Source organism: Meriones unguiculatus, chromosome 17 (assembly GCF_030254825.1).
Source record: "Meriones unguiculatus strain TT.TT164.6M chromosome 17, Bangor_MerUng_6.1, whole genome shotgun sequence".
Taxonomy (NCBI): domain Eukaryota; kingdom Metazoa; phylum Chordata; class Mammalia; order Rodentia; family Muridae; genus Meriones; species Meriones unguiculatus.
In genome coordinates, this window is record NC_083364.1 from 22,362,630 (window position 1) to 22,375,186 (window position 12,557).

Consider the following 12,557-nt stretch of genomic DNA (forward strand, 5'->3'; position numbering starts at 1 on the left):
GCTTGGGAGATGGTCTACGGGAAGAGGCTAAGCGGGTGCCATTAGGACTTGGCATATCGGAGGGTCCCCTCAGGGCCAGCAAGGTCAGGACCTATAAAGCCTGGGCGGACACTGGAAAGACAGGAACCCCTGGGGCTGGAGAGCACTCCTAAAGTCGGGGCTGTTCTCGGGCTTCCCAGAAGTGGTTGGCTTATTAACTTGTTTTAGAGAAGTGTTTGCATTTGTCACCACATAGGAAGAGTTTTCCTTTTCCCCACCCCACCTCTCCGCTGCATTGCCAGCTTAACCAGGCTGAGGGCTGAGAAGGGGCCTGAGGCCCCACCCTCCCCTCCTGCCAATGGCCTGGGCGCTGCTCTGGTTCCAGCTGAGTCCTTCAGGCTCTCCTTCTACACCATCTGCCCTCATATTCAAGGTGCCTTCTGCTTTGCCACCCAAGATGTCTAACTTTTCCCTCAAGTAAGACAGACTCCTTGGTGGGACTGGCTGCCAGCAGGGGTATGTGGACTTGTTCAGGGTCTAGGGCACAGTTTGCCTCTGGAGCTCTCCTGCTTTGGCTTTTCAGGACCTATAGAGCCCTAACCCCCTCCTCCCTGACCTGTGGTAACCGTAAGTACTGTGTTCTGCTATGCCTGTGTGAAACCAGTGATTCAAGGCAGTGAGGAAAGAAATGCTTTACTGAGAACAGCAAAGGGCTAATGGCGAGCGGCTACCCTAAGCCTCCATCTTACCTAGGGCTCTTACCACTAAGCTTATGTGGAGACTTAGGGGAAGGATATCTTTAGTCATGGCCAAGTTGGTACTAGGACTCTCACTGATTCTGCAGCTCTTCTGACAGGCTTGCTGACGTCATCCTAAGGTCAGCAGAAGCGCCTGGTGAAGAAAGCTTTTCTTGTTCCCCTAACCTGACAAAACTCACTTTGGCAGCTGTTTAGGGAGTGAGGTGCACAGGAAACAAAAGTGAACCGACTTAGGAGCTTCCCTGTGGCCCTATGCCCTGGGGTAGGGGTCTCCCTTCTCCAGCTTCGACTCCACCCTCTGGACCTTTCCCTCTTGGGAGGCAACAGCCTTCTGGAGCTGAACTGATCCCTGGGCACCCAGTGCCTTTCTACCGCTCAGCTGAGCTTCTGGGTTTCCGTTTCCATCTCCAGTGTCCCCTCCACATTACATCAGAGACCTTGACTGGTTCCTCCTGCTCCCACCTCGCCCGTCTCTTTCCTCGGAGACCTCCTTTCCCTCGGCCCATTCCTACAGGTCTCTGCCTACATCTCGCTCAGTCGCCTCTTACACGCAGCAGATGCTGAAGGCACACCACAGGACAACGGTGTGGGTCCTGGCCCGAGCTCAAGGCCAGTGTGTGACCCAGGGCCTTTGCAGGGTCCCGTTTCCTCGCAGGCCTGGCGGCTCCGGGACTGACGAAGGGGAGGAAAGACGCGGAGCAAGACTCCTTGGCGGGCTTCCGCAGCTCCTTCCTCCCGCGGCGCCCCGCCGGCCTCCGCCGAGTTGGCCCCCCGAGTTCGTGCGTGGCCAGGTGGGGGCGGGGGCCGAGCGGAGGGGCGGAGGCGCGGCCGGAGGGTGGGGTCTGGCGCGCGGGGCGGGCGCTGCCGCCTGGCCGGCCGCGCTGGCCCGGGCTCAGGGAGCCGATGTGGAATTTCCTGCCCGGCCCGGCGCCCCTCCTGCCGCCCCCCGCCCGGCCTCGCACTCCGCTTCCGGCCGCCCTCGCCGCGGCCGCACCCGCGCCCACCCGCGCCTGCCCCGCGCCTCATGGAGGGCGCAGGGTCCCGGGGGGCCGGGCAGGCGCAGCGCCAGGGAGCCCGAGGGCCGCCGCTGCTGCTGCTGCTCTGGCTGCTGCTCTGGCTGCTGCCCGGTCTCGCGGCGCCCCAGGAGTTGAACCCACGAGGCCGCAACGTGTGCCGCGCGCCCGGGTAGGAGCTGGGCCTGTCCGAAGCGTGGGCGCGGAGCGGGCTGGGGGTAGCGGCGCCCCGTTCCAGTCCGGGCTATCCAGGACCTTCCTAAACTGGCCGCGCGAGTCCCTGCGTCCTCCCTCGCGTCTTGGGCTCGGTTCCAGGCCGAGCACCCCCCCCCCCGGGTGCACCCTAGGGCCGGCTGGACCATAAGTCACCTGAGGGGATAACGGAGCGCGGTGGTCGCCTAGAAGGGGTACCGTGCGGTGTCCAAAATGCCAGGAAAGACCAGAAAAGAGCTGCTCCCGAAGCCAAGAAAGGGCTTTCCAAGGCAGGGGACTGCGCTTGCAGAGGCTCGAGCAGGGGGCTTGCGCCTGGGGTGGGGGGTCAGGACGGCGAGGGAGCGGCCCTCGGGCGAGCTGGGCGCTGGGAAAGCCCTGGAAGGACAGATTGGTCTTGGTAGAGCAGGCACCGGGTGGGAGGAGGGTGGTGGTGGGAGTGAGCACAGAGAAGCGTGTGCTCCCGTGGACCAGAAACCGGTCCTGAGGACAATGATGGACACGGGATGGGAGGACGTTGAGAACTCCGGCCGTCTCCTCGGGGTGGACACTGGGCGGGCGGAGGTGAGGCTCTGAGGGGTCCTTGCTGGGGAGGCCGGTGTGGGACAGGCCCAGCCAGGAGGCGGTGGAACCGGAGCTTGCGCGGAGGGCGAAGAGCGACGCCAAACAGGCTCAGAAGTTGAGGGACTGGCCGACGCCACCGCGCAGTCAGGGCATCCCTGCAAGGAGGCCAGGGACCCGCGGTGGGGCGCCTCTTCGGGTGCCGGGGAAGCCGTTCCGGGACTCCAGGAAGGGGGGCCCCGGGAGTGTTTTGGAGGGTCAAAGCAGACGAGGGGCTGCTAGCTGGCAGCGCGGCGGCTTCCGAAGTCGAGTGGAGACGACACAGACCACTCCGGGCCGCGAGCCCCGCCTGGGAGGCGGGGGGCCCGCCCGCCTAGCCATCTGCTTCGCATCGCCGGCGCGGCCGCCTGGTCCCGGGCCTCCCCGGCCCCAGGAATGCAGCGGCCGAGGCTGGCGGGGCGGTGCCTGGGGAGGGCGCTCAGCCCGCACCAGGCCTTTTTTCTCCCCGGACGGGCTAGCCGAGGAACGCGCTTGGGCGGTGGGTCTAGCTGGGGCGAGCTGGCGTGGGGAAGCCCTTGGCCTCCACTCTTCCCGCCGGCCGACCTCGAGGGAGCTGGGCTGCTCCTGGCACAGCCCCGATGCGCTCGTCTTCGTACCCCGGCTGCAGGCCGCCCCTGCTGTCTGGAGCTGAATTTTTTAAACACTTGGATTTTTCTGGTCTGTCTCCATCTCTGTAAAATAGGGTCGCGGGGGCCGGGGTGAGGGGAGACCTCGGCTCTTGGTGGTGGAGATGGCAGTGGGTGCTGTAACTCTGCGTGGAGCGTTTGTGGGAAGAACGGTCTGTGGGTGCCCTCCCGGGGTCTGGGCCACCCTTCTGGTTGCAATGCATGAGGCCCAGGAGAGAGAGGTGGCAGTTCAGCCCTGCACCTACTGTGCCCGGAGCCTGGTAGTGCGAGGACGTTGCAGCAGAGGGCAGTACCAAGCGGTAATGGAGTTGGGAGTACAGTTTCCTTCAGCATGATGAACCCAGGCCGTAGTGTGGGTATCTGGGGCACAGCTCACCCTACGCCCCCTCCCCTTCTAGAAGACACCTTGGAACCCCTGCAGGTGATTGGAGATGGCCAGGGCCACGTGAGGTAGGCTTGCTCCTCCGAGAATGAGGCTGCAGACACCTAACCAGGTACAGATGAGCTTTGAGACTGGAGGGTAGGAGGTGAAAGGAGGCTGGCGCCCAGCTTTGATAGAACCTGGAAGAGAAAGCGCGTCTGTTTCTCAGTGGCTCTAGTGTGAACATGGTCTCAGCCCTCTAGCGAGGAAGGGCAAGGGCAACCTGAGACGGAAGTGTTTTGTTGTTGTTTTGTTGTTTTGGACACTCCTGAGCTCTCTGGGTTCTGATGCCTTCCAGTGGGCAGTTGCATTAGCAAGTCTGGGATTGAGGAAGCAGACCACACTGACAGACCCATGGCATTGCTCCTTATCTGGGGAGGGGACCCCTGGGAGGGTTCCCTGGAGAGACCAACATGGATCGGACAGAGAAGAACCGTGTCCCAGGGGCAAGAGGAGCATGAGACACGTGGGGCCCAGAGGAGGGGGTAGGCACAGAAGCCTCCTTGGTTGGGAGTGACCAGGGGTAGACAGGACAGACGTAGATCTCATGAGCGGGCTCTAAGATGGGAAAATGAGCTGGTTGCCACCCAGCAGTGGCAGTGGCCCCCAGGCATCATCCTGTGGCTTCTGGAGCCTGATTCCGAAAGGTAGCACTCGAAAGGTAGCATTCGTTCTGTAAGATCTTGAATGGGTTCACCAGGCCAGCCTGATCACCGTGGGTGAACGGTGTGGGTGGGCGGTGGGCGGCCCTTGCAGGGCTTGTTCGGTGAACCCAATGGGCTTGCTCATAGCCGCCAGCTCTTCTCAACGGCATCCATCCTGCAGCTTGCTTCCATGACTGCAGACTGCCCTGTGCAGGCAAGGAACTTAACCTTGTTCGCTACCTAAGGAGTGCGACCCGAGGCTGCTTAGCGCACTCAGTGGGTAACACAACTTGCCACAGAGCTTGAGGAACTGAGTTCAGTTGCCAAAGCCCCTCCTGGTGGAAGGGGAGAACTGACTTCCACAGCTTGTCCTCAGCCGCCACTTGCTCAAAGTGGCTTGTGTCCACCTTCTCCACCTCTGTGTGTGTTGTGTGTGTGTTGTGTGACACACAGAGAGGGGCATAAAATGTTTGTTTAAAGAAGTGGGACCCATGGACTTGACAGGAGGAAGAGCTAAGATGCAGGTTGCTGTCCACTGCACAGTCTGCCTTCCAATCTGTGCTGACCCCACCTACTGAGCACCATTGATTGCGCCCAACCACAGACCCGTGTACTAGGCCCGCCAGGGAGGACAGGAGCCAGTGTTTCTGGGGCTCCCAGCAGGCCACCTGGCAAGGGAAACACGTGTGAAAGCATTGTGAGAGGAACTGGGTGGTTGGACTTGGGTCTCTCTGAGAAGAGGTCCTTGGCATCCCTGGGGCAAGGTGGGGGGGGGCAGCAAAACCAGGCTGGTTTCATTGTTCTGTGCTTTCCAGTTGTAGAAAATACTCAAAGCCTGCTCTCCTAGTTTAAAGTTTTATGGGCCCTGTCCCCTAGGTCCCAACTTTGATATGAGGGGCAGCCAAACCCCTTGGCTGGTAAGGGGATGTTTGGAGGCAGCGGGATCCCAGCCACAGCATGGTCGTTACCCTGAACTGGGCTGGAGCCTTCTGGGTTCTGAGTTCACACACGTGAGAAGCAGCACGCCCACCCTCCTCCTAAAACGTCACTGGGGTGCTCCATGCTTGTAGGGCTGAGGTGAACTTCTGCTCCTTGTGACACTCTAGGACGCTCCAGCTTTCCTTTTCAGCCTCTTTTACCTCAGCCACGGGCACACCCAGCTCAAGTCCCAGGCACCCTCCCTGCCTTCACGTTGACAGGGTCTTCACACCTTTAGACTTTCCACCCCAATACTGCAGAGATTCGGCCTCTGGAGTGTGGCTTAGGGTTCCATCCTCACAGAGTCCCCGGAAAAACTGATGTGTCTCGTACTTTTTACGGTTAAATAAACACGAGGAAAATGTCAACATACAAGTAGATACTCCAACCTCCCTGCCTTTGTATGGCCCTGGGCCTCAGTCTGCTTTCTGGACGCCCCGGGAGACTCCCCTGTGTGGCTTCCCTCGCCTACAGCGAGGTCCCTGGGTGCCTGCCCCGAGAACTTCTGGAGGCAGGGTCTACACTTGGCGCCACCCATCCCTCTCCAATGCTCCTCCACCCCGGGTTTTAGCCCCACGTGTGTATACAGGTGCTTCTTGGGACCGTCAGGCAGCGGCGCCATCCCAGCCTGTGTCACATTTAGATCCCCAACACGCATCAGGCCCGAGTTCCTCTGCGCCCCTGCTTCTTAACCTGGTGGCCAAGGGGATAGAGGAGTCCCTGTAGATGACAGTTCTCGAAGGTGGGCTCTCCGGCGCTCGTTCCTTTGGCATGCACTTCCGGTGGCAGCGATGTGTGACTCTCTCAGCCTACCCCTGTCTGGCAGGCTTCAGGCTTGGGTGTCGTCTGCCTCCCTAAGGCAGGACAGCATGACGCCGGGGAAGGGCGTCAGGCTCAGACGTCCCTCCTCTGCTTGAAGTTCCCAGGTGCTTACGTGCTGCGCCGGCTGGAGGCAGCTCGGGGATGAGTGTGGCATCGGTGAGCGGGCCACACGGGGGTCCCGGGCGGGTGGGGTTGGGGGGGAGGGGTTGGAAAGAGCATGCGCCGCAGCTCGGCCCGTCTCTCGTCCGCAGCGGTGTGTGAAGGCAATTCCACGTGCTCAGAGAATGAGGTGTGCGTGAGGCCGGGCGAGTGCCGCTGCCGACACGGCTACTTCGGCGCCAACTGCGACACTAGTGAGCCTGGGGCGAGGCGGGGTTGGGCAGTGGCCAGCTTGGTGGGGAACTAGAGGGACCAAGCGCGGAGCGGGGGGGTAGGGTACGGGTTGGAGCGGGTTGGCCTCGGGGCGATGGCTGTGGCGGAGCCGAGGGGTCGCGGGGGTCAGGCTAACGACCCCACCCGGTTCGTGCAGAGTGCCCGCGCCAGTTCTGGGGCCCCGACTGCAAGGAGAGGTGCAGCTGCCACCCGCACGGCCAGTGCGAGGACGTGACGGGCCAGTGCACGTGTCACGCGCGCCGCTGGGGCGCGCGCTGCGAGCATGCGTGCCAGTGCCAGCACGGCACGTGCCACCCGCGGAGCGGCGCGTGCCGCTGCGAGCCGGGCTGGTGGGGCGCGCAGTGCGGCAGCGCGTGCTACTGCAGCGCCACGTCGCGCTGCGACCCGCAGACCGGCGCCTGCCTGTGCCACGCGGGCTGGTGGGGCCGCAGCTGCAACAACCAGTGCGCCTGCAATTCGTCGCCCTGCGAGCAGCAGAGCGGCCGCTGCCAGTGCCGCGAGCGCACGTTCGGGGCCCGCTGCGACCGCTACTGCCAGTGCTTCCGCGGCCGCTGCCACCCGGTGGACGGCACGTGCGCCTGCGACCCGGGCTACCGGGGCAAGTACTGCCGCGAGCCGTGCCCCGCGGGCTTCTACGGCCTGGGCTGCCGCCGCCGGTAAGCGGGCGGGCCCGGCGGCGGGCAGGCGGGAGGGGGGCGGAGCTCCATCCGGCCCAGCCTCCCGACTCTGCCCTAGGTGTGGCCAGTGCAAAGGCCAGCAGCCGTGCACCGTGGTGGAAGGCCGCTGCCTGACGTGCGAGCCCGGCTGGAACGGGACCAAGTGTGACCAGCCCTGCGCCACGGGCTTCTACGGGGAGGGTTGTAGCCACCGCTGCCCACCCTGCCGCGACGGGCACGCCTGCAACCATGTCACCGGCAAGTGTACGCGCTGCAACGCGGGCTGGATCGGCGACCGGTGAGCAGCCCGCGCCTGCTCGGGCCCGGCCAGGCGTCCCGCCCTCCCCAATCCCCCCCGCGCGCTGTGGGCTCCACAGGCCTCGTGGCCTCTGGCTTGCGTTTCAGCTCACGCCTCCTCTCTCGATGCCAAGGTGCGAGACTAAGTGCAGCAACGGCACGTACGGTGAGGACTGCGCGTTCGTGTGCTCGGACTGCGGCAGCGGCCACTGTGACTTCCAGTCCGGGCGCTGCCTCTGCAGCCCTGGTGTCCACGGACCGCAGTGAGTGGGGGCCTGCAGAGGGATGGGGAATGGGTGCCCGGCCCCGGGGCGCCAGCCAGCCCTCACACTGCAGTCTAGCCAAGTGGCATCCTGGTGTGACACAGATAGGACGCAGAGCGAGCGGGTCCCTGGTCGGACGTAGAGCAAGCAGGTCACTGGTCTGGGCCGGGAGCTCCTTTTCCCACTCAAACAACAATCAGCCCTCTTCTGCAGATACACATGCATTCCTAGACGGTAGTTACAAGCCGAGTGCGCCACCGCAGGTGGGGTGGCCTTCCGCCTCTAGAGGAGAGGGTCAGAGGCATGGCTAGGGCACCGGGACCAGCCAGCAGAGGCGGCCCGGACCGGGAAAGGAGAGCCACCCCGCCATTCCTTGACCCCCAAACTTTGCAGCTGTAACGTCACCTGCCCGGCCGGGCTCCACGGCGTGGACTGCGCCCAGGCCTGCAGCTGTCACGAGGACTCGTGCGACCCGGTCACCGGTGCCTGCCACCTGGGTGAGTGGGTGAAGAACGTCGGGCCCGGGAAATGAAGTGGGGTGCGTGATCCTGCGCTGAGCTGCTGCTCCCCACAGAGACCAATCAGCGCAAAGGTGTGATGGGCGCGGGCGCGCTGCTCACGCTGCTCCTGGGCCTGCTGCTGTCTCTGCTCGGCTGCTGCTGCGCCTGCCGAGGCAAGGACTCGGAGCGCCGGTGAGGCCCCACGCCAGCCCCCGCCCACCTCCCGGTTTAGATGACCCGGTGTGCTCCTCGAACCCAGACCCCACCCCAGGGGCAGGGCCCAGCCCTCCCTCTCTCCCCTTTCTGTTCCCACCGAGACCGAACCCCCGCCAGTCCCGCCCTGCCCCCTCGCTCAGGCCCCGCCCCCGCAGGGAACTCAGGCTCGGAAGGAAAAAGGCCCCTCAGCGCCTCTGCGGGAGCTTCAGCCGCATCAGCATGAAGCTGCCCCGGATCCCGCTTCGCAGGCAGAAGCTGCCCAAAGTCGTAGGTGAGAACGTGGGCTCTGGAACTCAGCGGAAGCAGGAGCTTCTAGCAAACGGCGTGAAGGGGTACAGGACGCGGTGTGGAAGTGGGGGGGAGCTTTGAGTTTTAATGTGTGGGAGTGGAAAGGTGCGACTGGAGGAAGGAAGGGGGGAGGTTACCATGGGCGAAGCTGTAAGGGGAGGAAGGAAGGAGGCCCAGATGTGTGGGCAGATGTTGGGGGGGGTGGGAGTCATGGGGACCCAGGAGTGATCGCCTGGCAGGCCACGTGACCTATGGGTCTCTACGCTGAGATGCAGAGCTGCCGAGGAACTAGTAGGACATGTGTGGGTGAACGTGAACCCCAAAGTGAAGCACACGCAACAGTTTGGTTGGTTCCCAACAGTTACTGGAGCTCTTCCTGGGAAAGCTTCGGCTGGGCCCCCTCCCCTGCAGTCACCACCAGAAACTTGGATGTGGTGACAGGCGAGAGGCCCCCCTCCCTTTAGGCAACTTCTTTCTGAAGATTGGTGGGGACTCGTCAGTCTCTGAGGAGGTGAAGGACAGCGCCTGAGCGCAGTAGCAGTCTTGCCCCTGCACATTTGAGTTCCAAGTGCTCCCACCAGGCGGGAGTCCAGAGTTGTTTGGGGATCGTGGTGGCCTTTCCTGGCCATGTGCGCTAGAGTCTCAGTGTTTCCTAACACCTGGTCTACTCTTTCTTTCCAGCTCCCCGGCTGGCAGCATTTGGCTTGCATCTTTCTCTTGTTGATTTTTAAAATATGTTTTAAAATTCTTTTACTCATTTTGTGTGCGTGGGCGTTCTGCCTTAGTGTGTGTGTGTGTGTGTGTGTGTGTGTGTGTGTGCGTGTGCGCGCGCGCGCGCGCACCACTTGTGTGCCTGGTGCCCGTGGGGGTCAAAGGAGGGCGTCTGATCCTCTGGACTTAGAGTTGCAGATGGCTCTGAGCTGCCATGAGGGTACCGTTTCTCCAGCCCCTGTTTTGTTTTGGGGGACAGGGTCCCTACTGTAGGCCAGGGTGTCCTGGACCAACCTGGGTAGCCTGGACTAGCATGGAGCTCACAGTGACCGGTTCTCAGGCTGGGGTTACGGGCATGCACTACCACTAACCAGCCTCCTTCATGCCTCCCTTTTCTGGGTTCCTTGCTAAGCACAGCCCTGATCCAGCGGGACTGAGGATCCTGCTGATGTCCCGCCCTGTAGCTTTGTGTAGGACTGGCCATGACCACGACATTCACATTTTATTGGTGAAGGGCATGCGCTCGGAGAGGGTAAGCACCCTGGCAATCCTCCTCATTCATCTTTCCCCTAGTGGCCCACCATGACCTAGACAACACGCTCAACTGCAGTTTCCTGGAACCCCCCTCAGGGCTGGAGCAGCCCTCTCTCTCATGGTCGTCCAGGGCTTCCTTCTCATCCTTTGACACCACAGACGAAGGCCCTGTGTACTGTGTGCCCCATGAGGGTGAGTGTGGCCCTGTATGGACATCCATCCCTCCACCTGGCAGAGCGAAATGGCCCTGTTATCCGGAGGTGGAGGTGGCATGGGGAGCAGGGCACCAGATTGGCCGCAGACCTGCAAGCTGCAAAGCTGCCCGCTTCCGTTCTGCCCGGGCGAATCGTGGAGTGGGTGGGCTCACTTGGGACCGGATATAACCGGGCAATGGAACTGGCCCGCCCTACTTTGGTGCCACTGGGTGACTTTGGGCAAGTCTGCCCAAACATCACCATCAGAAACCTTACTTCTTAAAGGGCATGAATCCACTTAAAGTTCATGACTGTGACCCCCCCCCGAGGCTGGGGCGTGGCGAGGGAGGGGCACAGCTGGAGCCCTCCAAAAGTATCCCGCATTCCACAGCAGTCAGCCCACATCCTGGGGATTCCCACCAAGTCTGGGGTAGCGCTCTGAACGTACCAGGCATGCCTACGTGATCACACGGGGACACCCGGGGCCTCCGACAGTGGGAGGGTCCCGCGTGGAAGTTGGATCCACCAACTATACTCTTGTGACTCGCTCGTTCTCCCCTTTTAGAAGCCACTGCTGAGAGCCGAGAGCCGGAAGCTCCTGCCGTTCTCGCGGAGGTGCCCGCCGCGTCCCCAGTGCCCACGAGCACCCGGGCACCCACGGAGGAGGCAGCGGCCCTCCCTGCATCCTCAGACAGCGAGCGCTCGGCGTCCAGCGTGGAGGGGCCCAGCGGGGCGCTGTACGCGCGCGTGGCCCGGCGCGAGGCCCGGCCGGCTAGGCCCCGAGGTGAGGCTGGGGGCTTGTCGCTGTCCCCGTCTCCCGAGCGCAGGAAACCGCCGCCACCCGACCCCGCTACGAAGCCCAAGGTGTCCTGGATCCACAGCAAACACAGCGGCGCGGCCGCCGCCCCGTCGCCGCCGCCCGCGGGCCGCAAGGCCGCGCCCAGCCCGAGCGGGAGGAAACGGACCCCCAGCAACACGTCGGTGCAGCCCGCCAGCCCGGCGGAGGAGGCCCCCGCCCCGGCTGCCCCCACGCCGCCCCGGGCCCGAGCGCGCGGCCGCGGCCCTGGGCTCCCGGAGCCCACGGACGCGGGCGGCCCCCCGCGCAGCGCGCCCGAGGCGGCATCTATGCTGGCGGCCGAGCTTCGCGACAAGACTCGCACCCTGGGCCGCGCCGAGGGCCCGCAGGGGGCGCGCGAGAAGCCGCCGCCGCCGCAGAAGGCCAAGCGCTCCGTGCTCCCCGCCTCGGCGGCCCGCGCGTCCGAGGGGCCCGAGATCCCAGAGCCCGAGAAGGCGGCGGCCAGCGCGCCTGCGCCCGAGACCCCTCGGAAGAAGACCCCCATCCAGAAACCTCCTCGGAAGAAGAGCAGGGAGGCGGCGGGGGAGCCGAGCAGGGCGGCCGGGGCGCCTACAGCTCCGTAGGCCCGCGGCGCTCGCCGTCGTTCCCCGCGCGCCGCAGCGACGGCCCGAGCCTGGGTGATTGGCCCAGGCTCCAGCAGCCGCCGCCTGGTCGGATCTGTTCTCGGGCCTGACAAGACCCTTAGCTGGCTACTCCCTCCCACTAGCAGTGTTGGGGAGCTTTTCTAGTAATCTGCCAAAGCTTGGAGAGCCTGCAGACTTCTTACTGGCCAAAGGGTGTGCTTGGCTGGGCTATCTTGTCCTTGGCTGACGCCAGCAGCGCTTCTGCCTCTTGGCTGTCTCTCCTTTGCCAGGGCCTGGTGCCTGTGGCAGGCTGGAAGGTCTTTTTCTTGAAGATAGTCAGGTTGCTTCCACTGACTGCGCCCCTGAGTTATCTGATTGACTCGAACCTGTCTGTGGAGGAGAGCTGGTCTCTGCTCCTCAGGGGGCTCAGCCCACCTTGGCTTGTCCTCTTCCCACCGACACCAACCCCGGTCCCGGTCCCTCAGCTGTCAAGCTGGTATTGATGGCCTCCCATCACCCCACAATTGTGGGAACCCCAGGGGCGACTCTGCTGGCCTTAGATGTATTTATAGGCCCCAGGCAGGGCTGTTCCCATTCCATCTGGGGCCTCCAGGAAGGGCTCCTAGTAGGGCCAGGCCAAAGCTTTCTTAATAAAATGCTTCTCCCCACTTCCTGTGCCCTGATTACTTCCTGCCTGAGATGGAGGGAGGGGGAGGGCGGCTCTTGTGGAACCTGTGTGCAGCAGTTTCTAGACTCCAGGAACTATGTGCCAAATCCAGCAGTCCTGAGCTGTCACTTGGAAAGAAGGGTGGATCTGAGCTAGCAGGGTCCAGAGGTCAGAAACTTTTCTGGTGAGACGGAGATGAGGGCAAAGGAATATTGGGCCCAGCCTTCAGCTAGCCAGGCTTCACCAAGCAGCCTGTCACTGCAGAAGCTGCTGTCTGCCTCCATAGGTGCCTTGTCCTCACTAAAAACCTCTCCACCCATCTCCACATGCTGCAAGTAGGGGAAGAA

The 12,557-nt window shown here is 63.2% G+C and overlaps 1 protein-coding gene across 4 annotated transcripts; it reads left to right on the forward strand.

Annotated features, from left to right (window-relative positions):
• The first annotated feature begins 406 nt into the window (after positions 1–406).
• On the forward strand, positions 407–12,211 carry Scarf2 (scavenger receptor class F member 2). 4 transcript variants are annotated; one of them, XM_060370019.1, is made up of 11 exons: positions 407–456; positions 6,170–6,228; positions 6,324–6,425; positions 6,602–7,121; positions 7,201–7,419; positions 7,553–7,681; positions 8,075–8,178; positions 8,256–8,373; positions 8,538–8,668; positions 9,970–10,122; positions 10,690–12,211. In XM_060370019.1, the coding sequence occupies exons 1-11, from the start codon at positions 437–439 to the stop codon at positions 11,541–11,543; spliced, it is 2,409 nt and encodes an 802-aa protein (XP_060226002.1). In that variant the 5' UTR covers positions 407–436; the 3' UTR covers positions 11,544–12,211. The 4 variants fall into 4 exon arrangements, with proteins under 4 accessions (XP_060226002.1, XP_060226001.1, XP_021509014.2 ...); XM_060370018.1 differs by lacking the exon at positions 407–456 and adding an exon at positions 1,589–1,922 and having other exon boundaries at positions 8,562–8,668; XM_021653339.2 differs by lacking the exon at positions 407–456 and adding an exon at positions 1,590–1,922.
• Positions 12,212–12,557: the final 346 nt, after the last annotated feature.